Source organism: Gigantopelta aegis, chromosome 13 (assembly GCF_016097555.1).
Source record: "Gigantopelta aegis isolate Gae_Host chromosome 13, Gae_host_genome, whole genome shotgun sequence".
NCBI lineage: Eukaryota > Metazoa > Mollusca > Gastropoda > Neomphalida > Peltospiridae > Gigantopelta > Gigantopelta aegis.
The window spans coordinates 5,225,807-5,244,623 of record NC_054711.1 but is presented as its reverse complement, the minus strand read 5'-3'; the positions used below and the strand labels follow the sequence as shown (position 1 = coordinate 5,244,623).

The window sequence follows — 18,817 nt, the reverse complement described above, 5'->3', positions numbered from 1 at the left end:
TTAACCATATGTCTGACGCCATATAACCGTAAATAAAATGTGTTGAGTGCGTCGTTAAATAAAACATTTCTTTCTTTCTTTCTTTAGAACCATCTTAAAGAAGAGGCCAAGCTCAGAAAGGCATCGCTTCAACAAAGAGGTACTAATAGTAACGCTAAAGCGTTGTGAGGGTACCTCTTGGGGGGGGGGGGGGGGGGGGGACGGGACGTAGCCCAGTGGTAAAGCGCACGCCTGATGCGCGGTCAGTCTAGGATCGATCCCCGTCGGTGGGGCCCATTGGACTATTTCTCGTTCCAGCCAGCACACCACGACTGATATGTAGCGGGTTTCCTCTCTATAACTGTGTCAAAATTACTATATGTATGACATCCAATAGCCGATGATTAATACATCAATGTGCTCTAGTGGTGTCGTTAAACAAAAACCCCTCTTGATGAAACAATTTTGGATTACCCGAGGCGTGCTCAAGAAGGAGAGCGCTCGCGGACAATTTGACTGGTATCCACCATATCCTGTGCTATTCTCTCAATTTAACGTAAAGAAAACAAACCACCAGTCTAGCCAGTGACCGCGAGCGCTCTGCCCCCAGAACGCGTTTTTATCTTCAACAAGGTTTCTTTCAAAACAGCAGTGTTCTGAGTAGCAATAAAGAGAAAGGCGGCACTGTTATTGTGGTCACATCAGGTGTCTCTTTTAGACAGGTTTCGTTGTATATAACTTGAGAGGAGGGCGGAACATATCCGAGTGGTAAAGCGCTCGCCTGATGCGCGGTTGGTCTAGGATCGATCCCCGTCGGAGGGTCCATTTCACTGTTTCTTGTTCCAGCCAATGCCCCACGACTGATATATCAAAAACGTGATATGTACTGTCCTATCTGCGGTATGGTGCTTATAAAAGATCCCTTATAACTAATGAAGAAATGTAGCGAGTTTTCTCACTAAGACTATATGTCAATAGCTTTGCTTAGTAACTGGTTTAACGTGTCCCGAGTCCGGCCTCCGATAGGGAGTGGCGCAAGAAATCCAGCGATGGTTAATTGTGTAAATAGTCGATGCTTAATAAATCACTGTTCTCCAGTGGAGTCGTTAAAAAAAAAAACAACTTTAACTTTATAACTTGAAAGTTATACTGAACAACACCATTCATTATTCATTCAACTTATTTTTGTGCTTATATCCAATTAAGGTTCAAGCACGCTGTCCTGGACACACACACACACACATACACACACACACACACACCTCAGCTATCTGGGCTGTCTGTCCATGACAATGTGTTAGTGGTTAGTGAGAGAGAAGAGGATGTAGTTGTCTTACACCTACCCACTGAGTCATTAAAACTCGCTCTATGTGGGAGCCGGTACCGGTTGGCGAACCCAGCACCTATCATCCTTATGTCCGATGGTTTAACCACGACACCACCACCAAAAGAACAACAAAAGACTACATGTATGGCCTATTTTAGAAACGAAAACGGCTAACTTCTTCAAATGGCAAGGGGGCATGTGCCCCCCCCCCTACTTTTCAGATATTTTGCTTTATATTTGCTTTATAATAGTGTAAAAGTGTGTAAATATAAAAATGTGCCCCCCCCCCCCCACTTTGGCACCTTCCTACGCCACTGTGAGGTGTGTGTCCATGACAGCGTGCTTGAAACGTAATTGGATGTAAGCAAGATAATAAGTTGAAATGAATATAAGAGTACCTTACATGTATTTAATATTTGTTTTTCAGACTCTCAGATAAACAGTCTCAGACAGCGCATGAAGAGTAAAGTTCAGTGTGACTCGGAAGATGACACGGACGACGAGGAGACGGGCCCAAGGAGAGTCCTTATGCTCAGGAGGTTAATACAGTTCATTTTCTCCAACCCTGTCAGAGATGACGCACCGATCGAGGTGTGCTGGGTCCAGACGCGGATGGGGTCGAGAGGGTCTGGGCCCCTCTGCTTGCAATGAAAAAATATTGTCCCCCCCCCCCCCCCCCCATTTACTTTAAAATGCATTCACTGCTAATCAGGACAGGTCAGGTCATAGGGCTTAACGTGCACATTCAGAACAAGCGGGGCGAGGTGTAGCCCAGTGGTAAAGCGTTCGCTTGATGCGCTGTCGATTTGATATCGACCCCCTTCAGTGAGACCATTGCGCTACTTCTCACTCCTGCCAGTGCACCACTACTGGTACATCAAATGCCGTGGTATGTGCTATCGTGTCTATGGGATGGTACATATAAAAGATCCCTTGCTGCTAATGGAAAAAAAGAGTAGCCCATGAAGTGGCCAGCGGATTTCCTCCCTCAATATCTGTGTGGTCCTTAACCACATGTCCGACGCCATATAACCGTAAATAAAATGTGTTAAGTGCGTCGTTAAATAAACATTTCCTTCCTTCAGAACAAGCTGTTTAGTACACGCAAAAAATCATGGAACCGCGCTTGGGGAGCGTAGGAACGATCGCATTCTGTAGACTTCGGTCCTTCCCCCCCCTCCCCCCAACATTCTAATAAATTGCCCGCCGCGACTGTTAAACCAGTGGTATGTACTAGTCTGTCTATTTGAAGCAGAGGAAACGAAAGGAATATAAATTTGGTTGAATGCCACCTCAGCATATAATTATGTTGCTTCATTTAATTATTTTTTTTAATGTTTTTTTTTTTTAATGATTTACTATTGGAGACGGGACGTAGCCCAGTAGTAAAGCGCTCGCCTGATGCGCCGTCAGTCTAAGATTGATCCCCCTTGTAGGGTCCATTGGGCTATTTCTGGCTCCAAACAACTGGTGTAATAAAGGCTGAGGTATTTACCATCTCTCTCGGAAAGAGTAGCCCATTGAGTGGCGGCAGCGGGTTTCCTCTCTCATTTTCCGTATGATGCTGAACCACGTGTCTGATGCCATAATTAAAATGTGCTAAATGCTTGGTTAAATAAAACATTCCTACCTTCCCTCCTTCAAGAATTCAAGGGGAATAACTATTCAGATACGGTTCATTGCAATGGAAATGCATTAATCCAGACACTTTTAAGAAAACACGGGACAAGACGTAGCCCAGTGGTATAGCGTTCGCTTGATGCGCGGCCGGTTTTGGATCGATCCCCGTCGGTGGGCCCATTGGGTTATTTCTCGTTACAGCCAGTACACCACGACTGGTATATCAAAGGCCGTGGTATATACTACTCTGTCTAAGGGATGGTGCATATAAAAAATCCCTTGCTGCTAATCGGAAAGAGTAGCCCATGACGTGGCGACAGCGGGTTTTCTCTCTCAATATCTGTGTGGTCCTTAACCATATGTCTGACGCCATATAACCGTAAATAAAATGTGCTGAGTGCGTCGTTAAATAAAATATGTCTTTCTTTTCTTTTCTTTTTAAAGAAAACGCGTACTGATCTGGTATGCCTATATGGGCATATGCGTACTGGGGTGGGGGAGGGCAGGCTGATTTTTGCCCGAATTAAGCGAAAATGCCCCATTTTGAACATTTATTCATATTAGTACTAAGTGTCAAACAGCAATATATGGATTGCAAATGAATCACTACGCAATTTTACATGGATTACAACTAATGTGTTACTAGAATGATGGAAACACATGTACGGTCTGCTCATTTTTCTCAAATATCTTTATAGTTTTTTACCCGAATTTGATAATTTTCTCCCGCACTGGTGGGACACTTGCCCTCAGTCCTCCCCCACCCCATTCATGTCTCGTACGCTTATAGTGTTGAGTGCGTGGTTAAATAAAACATCCCTTTCTTCTTTCAATGATTTAATGGAATAACTATTCAGATACGATTTAGTACTATGGAATGCATTAATCCAGACAGGGGCGGGACGTAGCTTAGTGGTAAAGCACTCGCTTGATGCGCGGTCAGTTTGAGATCGATCCCCGTCGGTGGGCCCATTGGGCTATATCTCATTCCGGCCAGTGCACCACGACTGGTATATCATAGACCGTGGTATGTGATAATACTGTCTGTGGGATGGTGCATATAAATGATCCCTTGCTACTAATCGAAACATGTAGCTGGTTTTCTCTGAGACTATAAGTCCAAATAACCAAACGTTTGACATCCAATAGCCGATGATTAATAAATCAATGTGCTCCAGTGGTGTCGTTAAACAAAAAAAAACCCAAAACTTTTTTTAATCCAGAAACTTTTAAGAAAAAGCGGGCTGACCGGATATATCTATATGGGTTCTTTTTGTGTGTGTAGCGATTGCGTAAGTTTTTACCATGCTCATATACCACAGAGGTTTCAAGCATGTCCGCCCCGGACTCATATACCACAGAGGTTTCGAGCATGTCCGCACCGGACTCGTATACCACAGAGGTTTCGAGCATGTCCGCCCCGGACTCGTATACCACAGAGGTTTCGAGCATGTCCGCCCCGGACTCGTATACCACAGAGGTTTCGAGCATGTCCGCCCCGGAGTTCGATCTCTGGGTGGCCAGGGACCCAACCCGGGGCAGATAATTTACAGGGACAATTTTTATTATTACTCCAAAAATATAATTTGTGTGTGTAATATTTGCTTTACCAGTACGAGTCGAATGAGTCGATCAAAGAGACAAGAGAGGTCCAAGCTGATTAGTAAAAGCGGCGAGGCCACCGAGTCCATGTCGGGCAGACGAAGAAAAGAGCGGAAAGGAAGTTGTAGTTCCAGTATCTACGGCCATTTGCTGCGAATGGACGAATCAGATTCGGCGTTTCATCTCAGCAAGAGGTTTCCTTCATGGAGCAGCGCTGTCTTATCCGATAGTAGCTGGAGCCACATTGGTTAGTGCAGTTTCTAGGTTTGAATGTCTTTAATTATGCAAGAGGAGAAAAAAAAATTATAACAAAGTATAGAGGTATTTCATTGATCGATTCTATAGCTAAGATTTTTAAGTGATCGTCTGCAAAGGGGGTAGTATAAAAATTCAGCTATTGAAACAAGTCAAGGTGGCGTCCAACACTTATTCACTGGCGTAAGAAGCGAGGGTAGGTAGAGTTTTATGAAAAATATATCTTAATAAACGAAAACACGGTTGTGTATAATTTTAATTAGGGCCTAGTAATGTTTGTCTTCATTGAGGCGAGATTATAGCTTCAACGTTATTATGCCTCAATGCTTCCAGATTTGATGAAAGGTGACGTGACGCAAACTGAAGATTGTGGCCAATCAGATGCTCAGGAAAAGCCAGCACGTGGAACTACTTCCGCCTATCGTTTCCTGCACCCGTCAGACGACGATCACAACTTTACGTATATCCCAGGATCCTTTGCTGTCCCACCTGGATTCAAGAGAGAAAGACGTCCCACCCCTATCTGGATTCCGTTGGGCATGAAAAACTCAAAACGTAATTATATAGAAAATACGATACGAGTGACCGTTACATATAATTTACCTTATATCGAACAAACGAAACCTATCTAACAAACAAAAGCGAAATGGATACGTTTGATTTTCAATCTAAGTTTAAAAAACAGAGAAGGATATCTAACGGAAACGATTGTAGTATTCTGTTTCTTATATTTACACACAAACCACCTTTAAATAAAATTTAAAGTCTTTTCCTGCTAAATTTCGGGATTTAATTTTTTTTTTAAATTATATATTTCTGTGTTTTTATAGCGCTTACACAATTAAGTTAAATGTCAAAAGTAGGATAGGAATCGGTTTTGGTAGTGTTAATTTCATTGGACGAATGGCTTTGATATTGAGAGTCATCCCCAATGAAATAGCCAAAAGGACGTATTCAGGATACGCAGGATATCCCTGTTATGTATGGTACCCGAAATCTTGGTTTTCACAAATTCATAACCAATTTACAAATAGCCATTCATGAATTATCTGCAATCTCTGCAAAGACAATAAAAGGATTCTTTTTTTTTTTTCCTTCTTCTTCTTTTTTTTTTATTTTTTATTTTATATAATATCACATGAACTATCTGCAATACATATATATGCAAAGACAATAAAAGGAAAATTAGTTTTACATAATATTATGTCATGAACTATCTGCAATATCTGAAAAGACAATAAAATTAAAAAACATTTCACATAATATTAAATCATGAACTATCCACAGAAAGCTTAACAGGAGAACAAATGCTTACATAACCTTATACGAACTATCTGCAAATATCTTCAAAGACAAGAGGATAAATAAATATTTACATAATATCATATCATGACCTATCTGCAAAGACAATAAAACGGAAACAGTGTTTACATAATATAATATCATGAAGTATCTGCAAACCAATAAAAAACAAACATTGTTTATATAATATCATGTCATGAACTATCTGCACTATCTGCAAAGACAATAAAAGGGGGACAACATTTACATAATATTATATCCTGAAAGTGCAATATATCTGAAAAGTCAATAAAAGACATTATTTACATAATATTATATCATGAAATATCGTCTATATTTGCAAAGACAATAAGATATGGGTTTTTTTACATAATATATCATGAACTCTCTGCAATATATGCAAAGACAATAAAAGGGAAAAACGTTTACAAAATATTATAATATTTATATCATGAACTATCTGCAATATCTAAAAAAATAATAAAAGGAAGACATTGTTGATATAATATCATATCATGAAGTATCTGCAAAATTTGCAAAGACAATGAAAAGAAGACATTGTTTACATAATTTAATATCATGAACCATCTGCAATATCTGCAAAGACAGTAAAAGGAAGACATTGTTTAGATAATATTACATCATGAATTATCTGCAAAGACAGTAAAAGGAAGACATTGTTTAGATAATATTACATCATGAATTATCTGCAAAGACAATAAAAGGAAGACATTGTTTACATAATATTATATCATGAAGTATCTGCAAAATTTGCAAAGACAATGAAAAGAAGACATTGTTTACATAATTTAATATCATGAACCATCTGCAATATTTGCAAAAACAATGAAAAGAAGACACTGTTTAAATATTACATCATGAATTATCTGCAAAGACAGTAAAAGCAAGACATTGTTTACATAATATTATATCATGAAGTATCTGCAATATTTGCAAAGACAATAAAAAGAAGACATTGTTTACATAATATAATATGAACCATCTGCAATATTTGCAAAGACAATGAAAAGAAGACATTGTTTACATAATATTATATCATGAAGTATCTGCAAAGACAATACAAGAAAAACATTGTTTATATAATATCATATCATGAACCATCTGCTAAGACAATAAATGGAAGATATTGTTTACATAATATTATATCATAAACTACATGTATTTGCAATACATGTATCTACAAAGACAATAAAATGAAAACAAATGTTTACATAATGTTATACCATAAACTATCTACAAGGACAATATAAGAGAAAATAAATGTTTACATACTATTATAACATGATCTGTTATATCTGCAAAGACAAAAAGAAAAAGAAAAAAAAAAGAAAAAAAAAAGGAAAAATTGTTTACATATTATATCATGAACTATAAATCTGCAAAGACAAAAAAAGAGAGAATACATTGTTTACATAATATTACATTTCCTTTCTACCAGGTCGTCCATCGTACAAAGACGTCATTGACGAAGAAAGTGTTACGTCACAAAAGACCGGAAGTGACGTGGGGATGAAGCGAAAGCGCCGCATGTCGCACTATGGGGATTCGATCGTTCTCCGCTGTCTCACCGAGTCCGACATCGCGCGACTTTCGTCCAGCGTCATGCACAACGACAACATAGAAGACGATAGATCGCGCACTATTCCGGTTACCACTGGAAACTTGACGTCAGAGGATGACGTCAACCACTCGTGCAGTGTCGCCTCGTTTAAATTGGCGCCGCCTAATTTAAACAGCATGTCCACAAAGGGGCAAGGTATTGGTTCGCCTATTTAAAAAACACCTGCACCAACCCCGCCCCTCCAAAAAACAACAACCCCCCCCAAAAAAAACCCCAAACAACCCCCCCCCCAACAACAGCCCCACCCCCAAAAAAAACCTCCCAAACAAACAAACACACATCTTCCTCGGACCCTACACTTAATGGTTAAAGGGTTTAACGACTCACTGGGTAGGTGTAAGACCACTACACCCTCTTCTCTCTCACTAACCACTAACAATTAACAACTAACCCACTGTGCTGGACATTATAGTACATACATGTATCATATACTTACAAATTAAAGGCATATTGTCACAGACCACTGACCTATTTAATGGTCTAACAAAGTATTATCAGAACAGTCCCTAAATGTACTTTATTCAACCATCTTCATAACCGCCATACTCCATTTTGCAAAACCAAACGACCACTCAGTAAAGTTATTCGTTAATCCAGATATTCAGCTTCCGGAACCGGACGGTCATAATTCTGAACCAAATGTAAAAAGTAAAGGCAAATTGCTTCGTTTGACCGGTCGCCACTGATTGAACATAAAAGTAATCCGCCAATTAACGCTCAAGGAATCGACAGAGATAAAATGGCTGCACGGGGTTTCACACCGCAGTTTATTTAACCATTCACCTGTGTTTATTTAGTGTTAGTCGGATAGACCAGACTGGCTGTTTTATTTTCTTTTATGAAAAAAAAAGAAGAGTATTTTATTTTTAAAAGTGGGTAACTCTTGATCATACCCTACGGTACCCCATGACCTCGTTTTGTAACTACCCTCCTAACTTACCTGTATGATTTATTACTGAATACTGTTCATAATTGTTTTGGTGTCCAACTCAAGAGTATTGCCAGTCACCCAAAATAAAGACAAAGGAAACGTCTTTATATGTTATTGCTATCAAAACACTGGCTTGCAAGTGGAACAATGCTCATTCAGTTTCACACCGGTTTTGAGAGAGTTGTATTTCTGTGCTAGGGGCGGAGGGATTTATCGTGTTGGCATTTATATTATATCAGTAGATATAGCAGAAATGAATTATAATTTCGCCATTCAATATGTTTAAAATATAATCTGTAAATGTAGAAACTTTAAACTAATAATGATTGTATATAAGTGAAAAACAATATGCATTCCTCAACAACATACCCACTTCGTGGAAATTAACTCAACCACGTGGCCTAGATTTACATTAACCGGTATGACTAATAACATTTAAAACTTGTTGTCGCTAGTAATGAAATATTTAATATCAGCAATGCAACATGTCTTAAACAGTATTTCATTTTATTTAATCGCATTTTCTAACTTTAAGACAAGCACCTGGCAGTAGACTACTGAATGGTAGACTGGCCTCACGGACATGCAAATAGCGCTTATTCACATCATGAGGCGGATCAACAGAACAAAACTGGTTGAAGAAATGTTTGGTTCTAAAAATCAAATGTGTCGTTTTTATATTGTTTGTGAATCAAGGGAGGTTACTCATCACGTACATTTCAGTAATCCGGAAATTCATTAATCCGGACGTTTTTTTTTAATAACCATACTGTCCGGACTAACGAGGTTCCACTGTATATACATATACACATGTGTATACACACACACATACACACACGCACACACGCACACACGCACGCACCCACACGACTTTTATTGGCTAATGGCGACTACGAATTTAACTAAGATAGTCCGTTTGGCGACCATCGATTTTAGGGTCTGGCGAGTATGGTACCAGTTTTAAAAAAACACCCTGAAACTGAATCGAATGTGACAAAACACCGCGTTTGTGCTGGCGCGAACTACATAAGTAATATATAATAGTGGGGTTTTTTCAGATTTATTTTCTTTCTACATTTATTTTAATAGTAGCCTACGACTGTAGCATTTACAATATCCAAATTGCGCACACACATTATTAATTACGTTTTAACCCATACCATCTCAGGTAACATTTTTTTGGGGAAAGGTTCAGTGTAATGAAGTATATAGGGGTAGTTACCAAGTTTTCATGTTAATTTTCAACTATGAATATATATATATATATATATATATATATATATATATATATATATATATATATATATATATATATATATATATATATATATGTCACGGGGATCCTATAATACCCGTAACTGAATAAAACACGATTATCCAAATATCTCTCCAAACTGTATATCTATTAGATCACTCTGTATCGGGCAGTCTATACCCGAGTGGCTCGGCTCTAGGTGTATCAGAGATACGATCTTATATAAAGTATATATAATATAGCACGTTTAGTTCACTAGAAAACAACAAAACACAATACACTTTGGAATCTGTATTAACCTTAAGCTGACAAATATATTTGCCGCAGTTAATTAATTAACAACAACAATAATAATAACAACCCGGAACTAATCACTTAATTAGTTAATCACTAGGTGTCTAGTTTACACAATATTCTAATCACTTCACCGTGATACAACACCCACACGTGTGATAATTGAGAAACGCTACCAGGGGAACTTAATTAATAAAGGAATTACAACTCTATTCCTAACTGGTTAATTTTTAATTAACCCGTAACTACTCATTCAGTAACCTTGTAATACAGAATTAATACTGGTACCTATCACAATAAAGACAATAACCTACAGTTTACCTAGGTCCTCTAGGATGACTGGTTAAGCTTTAATAATTTTAGAACAGTGAAGCCTACAATTTACTTCGTCAGTTTACCGGAAACACTGTCTAAATAATATTGGTATAATACAGTATTAAAATATTTAAAGTCACATCAATCACATCAATGTTATACAACAGAGCAAAAATAATATATTTACCAGTCCGGACGGACAACGTTCCCCTGGAACCTTCCTTTTGTTTCTCTCCGATATCTCTAAAATCCTATCTATTTATTACAAAGCCGAATATCGCCTGGGGCCACATCGCGGTACTCCCCCTATCATGTGAATTTTCCACAGCGACCAAGACGACATTTTTTCTTAGATGGTCAGACTAGCTGTCGTCAACCGCTAGGAAACAAGGTCGTAAAACAGAACTCGCGGAGGTATTACGTAACCACTGACCACATGGCCTCCACATCTGGTCTGGGTGTGTATTAGAGGGTACGGTCGCGCGGAGGTATTACGTAACAAAGCCCACCTGGTCTTAAGTGCATATTGGGAACAGCTCGACCACCGTCGCGCGGTGGTATTACGTAACCACGCTGCACACAGCCCTCTAAAACCATTAACATAGCCACAGGCGAAAAAAAAAAGAAGAGCATGTTCCGTCACAATATATATATATATATATATATATATATATATATATATATATATATATATATATATATATACACACACACATACACACACACACACACACAGGCACATACACATACACACACATACATACATAGATACATATATATATATATATATATATATATATATATATATATATATATATATATATATATATATATATATATTTTAGACTCCAAATAGTCATAGTTTAAGATGTGCTCGGACGTCATAAAGCAAACATTCATTTTATAACACCTTCTCATTATTACATACATTCCGATTGCAGACCTTGATAACGATACTGAGACGGAAACAGAAACGTACCTGAGTGACAACACCGGGATATCGCTGTTCGTGAAGCGCCGCCTGTCCCGGATCCGGCGCAGTATGTCAATGCGCAGGTTTACCCAGGAGGAACTCGCCAAGCTTGCCGCCATTGATCGCAGCGAATCAGACAACTGCTCGGAGACCGCCGCCGCCGACGCGGTCAAGGTCAGCCCTCCCGACACCCCTTTCGTTGTGGAATCGAGTCTTAACCAACCCGCGGCTAAGGATGCACCGTCGGCGTATGACTTTACAGACTTGAAAGAAAGTGATGAGACCAAGCATACAGAAACAAAAGGTAAGCTGTGCTATTCCGACATGAACAGCCTCGGTGGTGCAGTTGATAAGCTATTGGCCTTAAGGCTGGCAGGTACTGGGTTCGTGTCTAGGTACCGTCTTCCACACAAAGTGAATGTATAGTTCAACAACGAGGTAAAATGTTATTACAGAGACCCCCGTCTCTCTCTCTCTCTCTCTCTCTCTCTCTCTCTCTCTCTCTCTCTCTCTCTCTCTCTCCCCCTCTCTCCCCTCTTCCCTCCTCCCTTCTCTCTCTCTCTCTCTCTCTCCCTTCTCTCTCTCTCTCTCTCTCTCTCTCTCTCTCTCTCTCTAACTACACAACTGATATATCAAAGGCCTTGGTATGTGTAGTCCTGTCTTTGGGATGGTGCATATAAAAGATCCCTTGCTACCAATGGAAAAATAAAAAGCAGGTTTCCTCTCTAAGACTATATTGCAAAATTACCAAATGTTTGACCCGATAGATAACCGATTATTAATAAATCAATGTGATCTAGTGGTGCCGTTAAACAAAACACACTTTAAAACATCGCCTATAAAGTCACAGACCCCAGTTTCAACCCGTGAAAATGAACACTAAGTTTGGTTAATCCTCAAACCAGTAACACATTTAAAAATAGACTAGATCAGCTCGTCTCCATAACCATTAGCAGAAGTACGTTCGACTTTAGAATTATAACAAATTCAAATAGCCGGATGATCAGAAACACTCTGGATGTACGGAAATGGATAACCGAAACACTGACATGCAAGCAGTGTCTAATTTCAATGATATAAAACTGCTTTTATAGTGACATTTATCCTATAACGTACCCATGATATCCATGTCATAAACCCATGTGATAATGTAGTGTATTAACCCGGTTTATAATGTTATGCAAATTTAAAGGTATATGCAAATTTCCAAGGTCTAGGTAGAAATGTGTTACTGTGAATGGGTCATTTGTAACGTTTTCATAACCAGAGAATCGACTAATATAGATTAACGTAGAGGCGGTTGATATTTTCCATATTAAAAAACACTCGTGACGAATCCTCTATGTACGACGACGTAATGTTTAAAATATGAATGACTTAACCATAATACATAGCCAGGGCTGTATCTCTGCACAATGTAGAGTCGAATGGGCATTTGGCAAAATTGTGGTTGATTCTATGAATATCTTTCTAGTGTATCATCTATACGAGGACGGCCACTCCCGAGCAAACCCTTTACTGGAGATTTCATGCCTCTTGCACACACCATAAAGAGGACTGCCACTCTTGGGCTAGTGCGCTAAATCGAAAATAGCACCGGACAGAGCTCATGAGAACAAGTACAGCTGTGATGACATGCAGTCATGAATCACTGACAAAATAATGATGATATCAGCTCCAAGTTCAGCAAGCAAAACGTTTCGCTAACGTTCGCAAACTATTTGACTGGTTCCCGACATGATCATTTGGTTTAACATGACGCGCATAAACCACTCTAGCGGACGTTTTTCTGCTCGGTCTGGCTGAACTCGACCCAGGTGTTCGCAAAACGTGAGCATATCCTGCCCCACCGGTGGAATCTAGGCGTGAAAACTTAGGTGTGTCAGTTTAATGCTGGTATCCCTGTGCTGGTCCAACAACAGCTCAATAAGAGGGCCCGGGAGTAATGCCACTGCAGTGATTTCCATCTCATTGACCACTAACCCCATGTCCTCAACAGACAGTCCAGATGAGAGTGAATGCTCTGGACGGACTCAAAGGGTGTAAACTACTAAATCAAAATTACTACATCAAATCATATTACTGACAAAGTTTGTTTTCGTTTAACGACACCACTAGAGCACATTGATTTATTAATCATCAGTTATTGGATGTCAAACATTTGGTAATTCGGACATATAGTCTTAGAGAGGAAACCCGCAATTTTTTTCCATTAGTAGCATGGGATCTTTATATGCACCATCTCACAGACAGGATAGTACATACCACGACCTTTGATATACCAGTCGTGGTGCACTTGATGGTGCGAGAAATAGCCCAATGGGTCCACCGATGGGGATCGATCCCATTATGGATCTTAAAAACACCGAATATATTTTCTTCCTTAAAATTTTAATTTCTGGCATTTTTGGCATATGGAGGCAGCATATTTAATTGTATTATATTCATTGGTCATATTTTCCTTTCCAGATCAGAAAAAATCATCTTCGTCCCAGAAGTGTGAATCTTCAGAGTGTAAGAACGACAATCATGGTACGTTTTTTTGTCAATTTCAGGGCCTGGACTAAGGGTTGGGGGTGTGGAGGTCCAGGGGATCCGAAACGCACCTTCACTTCCTTTGTTAAGTAAACAAAAGAGAGTTGCAAGTACAAACCACACAGCTTTAAAGGGCAGTCATTGTATGTCCACGGTTTCTCTCTGTCCGTCTGTCTGTCGCATCTGTCTGTATCTCTATCTCTGTCTGTCTGTCTCCATAATAAAGCCACAGGGTCATTTCCGTTTGAACTAGTGCTGTATTTAATTCCTCTTGCACCACCACAGAGGACTGCCACTCAGACTCTCTCCTCTCTCTCTCTCTCTCTCTCTCTCTCTCTCTCTCTCTCTCTGATATGTATGTGTGAATGGCATGCTGTTGTTTGTAAAATCGTCTATAATATACTCTTTAAAAAAAGTAGGGGAACTCTAATAAGAATTTACAGTTGCCAAACTTGTAAGGTATATTAGCTGTAGAAAATGGTTATATGATAATAGTGAATTAATTGGGCAAACATTACAACCAGTAGTTCAGTATTACAGTTGGTTTTATGACCACCAAAGATCTTGAAGGACGATTGGAGTCAGAAGTGAAATTTGAAAGTTGACGTTTTTTTATCAGTAAATCGCAAATTCAAACAATAAAAATGACGAAAACCTAAACAATAACAACTGTATGATCAACAGAATGAAAAAACTTGACAGAAATAATGTTCCACAGTGATTAATGGAAATTCCTGGAAATTGTCAAAATCAAGAATGACACCCCACGCACGTGTACGGGGCAACTGCGTGATACATGTGCAAACTATGGAATGTGTTTCGGTGTGTTGATAAATAGACCTGAACGTTCTTTACTAGGTTGTCTGTGGTCAAAACGTATGTTCAGTCTAACATTAATATTTCAGGTTCCCCTACTTTTTCTTAAAGAGTATATAATAGTAATACGCAAGGCCTTTATAAGGGCCCTGTGGGCAACCTAGGGAGACAGCACAGCATCGTAGAGATCTAAAGTTAACGAGCTACTCTCGATTCACTAATATCAAAACCTATATTAGCTCGGCCATTTACTTTTCGACCGACCATTCAAAATAGCGCCAAATTCCCTCAATCAAAATTACCCACCCGCCTGCTACCGATTTGATCGGGCTGCTGGTGCTCCCTTGCACCTGCCAGTGCAGGCCGTCCCTCCTCTCCCCTCCCCCCACCTTTCCTGTCATGGACGGAGGACAGGCGTGCGCTACAACAGCTTGTTCTGAATGTGCACGTAAAACCCTATGACATGACATGGCCTTTCTAATAGTTCCCGATCGTTCTAGTAGCTTCTTCGCTTTCGATCTGCACTGCCGACAGCCTTCTTTGTTCTTACCAGATGCCACACCCGCACACAGACCTCCACCCTACCTGAAGATAAATAAATATACGTTTTTTAGGGATCCTATTCTATATAAAGATTAAAATCTGGCTCGTTGCCCTCCACTAGAGACTGTGTCCCCACTTCAACGGATTATTGTATTCAGGAATATTATACTAGTATTTATAAAATAGAGAATAATACATGAATGGCCATTAGATACATTTTATCTCACAAAGAGTTGTTTTAAAATGTTTCTAATGAGCGAAAGCGAGTTTGATACGTTTTTAAACGAGTTGTGAGATAAATGGTATCTAACGGTCACGAATGTATTATTCTATTTCTTACATATCCTCAAAAAACCAGGTTTGAAGCAAATTTTAACATCTTTTTCGACTAAAAGATATTTACAGCTGTTGCACATGTAGCGAACTTACGCGTCACAGACCCATGATTGTCAGGTTAACTATACGTCAGTCTAATCGATTACCATTGCGTAATTTTTCATTAGATGTATAGGGGGCGTAGCTAGAAAAAGTTTTGTATTACGCACGCCGAAGGGGTGCCCGAGCGGGGGATTCGGGGGGCCTCCCTCCCGTGAAAATTTGAAACTCAGGACGCCTGTAGATGCATTCTAAGCCTTTTCTGAGGCATTTTTTTCTATCTTTTTTCGAATCAATTTTAAGAACATATTTTATAGAATAATTACAGACAGCCTCGACATATTCCCGCATTGTTTTGCATTACGCACATGCGTACTGTGCGTACTGTGCGCTACGCCTTTGTGTATGCAAGTGGTGACCTGGTCATCACTTAGGAACAGCCAGTCGTATGTCTTGAAATTGCCAACACACGTACATGTATTAACAACTATGTGTTATCAACGGGTGTGTTAATAGTATTATGTAGAAATACTGCAATCTTCTAACAATATATTATATTTTCAGCGATAGCGGGTTCTGACAAGACGGATTCTTCGAAATGTCATAAATCAGAAGAAAGTATTTCAGTCAAGGACTAACAGCAGTCTACAGTAACCTTCGACCCACAAGGTCACAGCGGATCACCTAAAATGCGAATGACAAAATGCTAGCTTTTGCTTATTTACGATCCAACTAGCGGAAAATAAGCTTTAAAAAGTACACTTTTTGTTTAGAAGTATTCTTTTTGTCTGGGTATTCCGAAATTTCCAACACTAAACTAGTGAGCTGACACTATGCTAGATCAGGTGTGTGTGTGTGTGCAACATTTAAAAGACGGCACTGAAAGTTGGACCATTCGCGATGACGTATAGGTTGTGGGATACTTGTTCGCTACTGAAAAGAAAATATGATTTTGCATTGTAAATAGCATACGTTTTTATGTTTTTGGAATGAAAAAAGTAATTATTGCTCTGTACATAATTGGTTTTCAGTTGTACATAACTGGTTTTCAATTTTATTCTTGTTAAAATCATGTTGACAATACACTTAGGAAATGTTGGATGACTGGTGGTTTGGTTGATTGTTGTTGTTGTTGTTTTTTTTCTTTTTTTTCTGTGTTTGTTTTGAAAATTATAACACTAAATGAGACACTGTTGGAATTTGTATCCTCAATCATCGGTTTACATCAGTCTGTCAACGTTTAATTACATGATCACTTAGAATATACTTATATATTATATAAACTTAAAGGGACATGCCCTAGTTTTAAACACTAAGGCATATTTTTGACTATTGTAGCTGTTTTTGATAACTGAAATCATACTTTATTTAGATGTTATGTTTTAGATTATCAATTTCTGTACATACGAAGTGTTTTTGGTCATCCTGGTGTTTTAATATCACAAAATGCATTTCTCATATTTTAAAAATGCACGTGCGTCTGAGAAGTAACAGTTATGGAGTCGAGTGTTAGTCTATTTTTAGATGGTATTTTACCATTTTAAAGTCATAGACTCATGTTTTACTCAAATGTAACGCTATACAAGTATGTTATAGGTTTGTAGATTAACTAAACTTAGTGTTAATTTTCACAGGTTAAAACTAGGGTCTGTCCCTTTAAGGATAATTTGAATGATTAGAACTCTACTCCTACTGTCTTCATACAGATATACACTAAAAATATCGCTAATTAATTTTGTTTTAACCTTTAGTACTAATTCAATATCTGGGGTTTGTTTGTTTGTTTGTTTTTTACGAATGCATGTAAATAAACTAAAATCCTGGAAAAATTCAAATGCAATTAATCATGTAGACGGTAGGAAAGTTCACATTTTCCATGGCAACCGATCATTAGAACCCAAGCAGTAAAATATCAATTATCATCTATCATCGGATTAAAAAAAAAAAATCATTATTGTACTACTATTATTTTGAGAGGTTGAAAATATTTTTACTGGGTATATAAAATTACATTTATCAAGTTATCCTGTTAATATTATTTTTGACCTATAGGCGGTAAAACTTATGTGTTTCTTTTGTATATAATGTACTAAAATGATGCATGAAAAATTAATATTCAATAGTACTAAAATGATGCATGAAAAATGAATATTCAATAGGTTTATCGTTAAGTGCTATATTATGTATGATTTTGCGTAATGTTTCTTTAAATTGTAGTGATGTTTGTATATTTTAAAACATTTATTTTGATCTCTATGTTGTAACTGTCAGGAAGTTAACATGCATGAATCATACTTAACATGTTTTATGACGACCACACGATTTCGGACAAGTCAGGCCCGTAGGAACGACTTTGGGAGTGTGTGTGTGTGTGTGTGGGGGGGGGGGGGGGGGGGCACTGATGGATCGGGTACAAACTCAGATTTTGGTTACAATGGCAAACATTAATGTGATAAAAAAAAGGCTCACAAGTGGGGGAGGGAACGTACCCCCTTCCCCGGCCCCCCGGTTCCTACGGGCCTGCAATATAAGTAGGATCTGAACACCCGGGAAACTGGTCTGTTCAGAAGGAACAGCCATCGTGGTCACTGGCTAGACTGGGTTTTGCGACTAACGCTAGATGAATGAGATGAGATAGAAGACGGTAGTGCCAGTCACATTACTTGCAAGCGCTCGGCCTCCTGAACACGCCATCCGAAAAGATTACCCATCATATTCCCACAGCCGTCCTATTTTCGTAGTTTTAATCTAAAACAAGCGGTGAGGCTGTTTTCCCCAGACAAAGTACAAGAAGTGTCCATATAGTTTAGGAGGCAATGTAACTTGTTCTATGCCAAATTATGACCCATAAAAAAATAATGCTACAACCCTTTCTCCAAAGAACTAACTGAAGAAAATACAACCCTTCGTGGCCCATTTTTGATACAACAGGATGGCACTCCTTGGTGTCACACACAATTATACTACTACGTACCCCATACGTGTTTTAATTATAACAGCAGGCCTGTGTTCGTTTTTTGTCCTACTCCATAGGTAAAATATAACATGTACTC

At 38.8% G+C, this 18,817-nt stretch overlaps 1 protein-coding gene across 1 annotated transcript; it reads left to right on the top strand.

Annotated features, from left to right (window-relative positions):
* Positions 1 to 5,036: 5,036 nt before the first annotated feature.
* Positions 5,037 to 17,106, top strand: LOC121387564. The gene is made up of 4 exons (XM_041518719.1): positions 5,037 to 7,862; positions 11,464 to 11,799; positions 13,965 to 14,027; positions 16,329 to 17,106. The coding sequence occupies exons 1-4, from the start codon at positions 7,616 to 7,618 to the stop codon at positions 16,400 to 16,402; spliced, it is 720 nt and encodes a 239-aa protein (XP_041374653.1). The 5' UTR covers positions 5,037 to 7,615; the 3' UTR covers positions 16,403 to 17,106.
* The last annotated feature ends 1,711 nt before the right edge of the window (positions 17,107 to 18,817 follow it).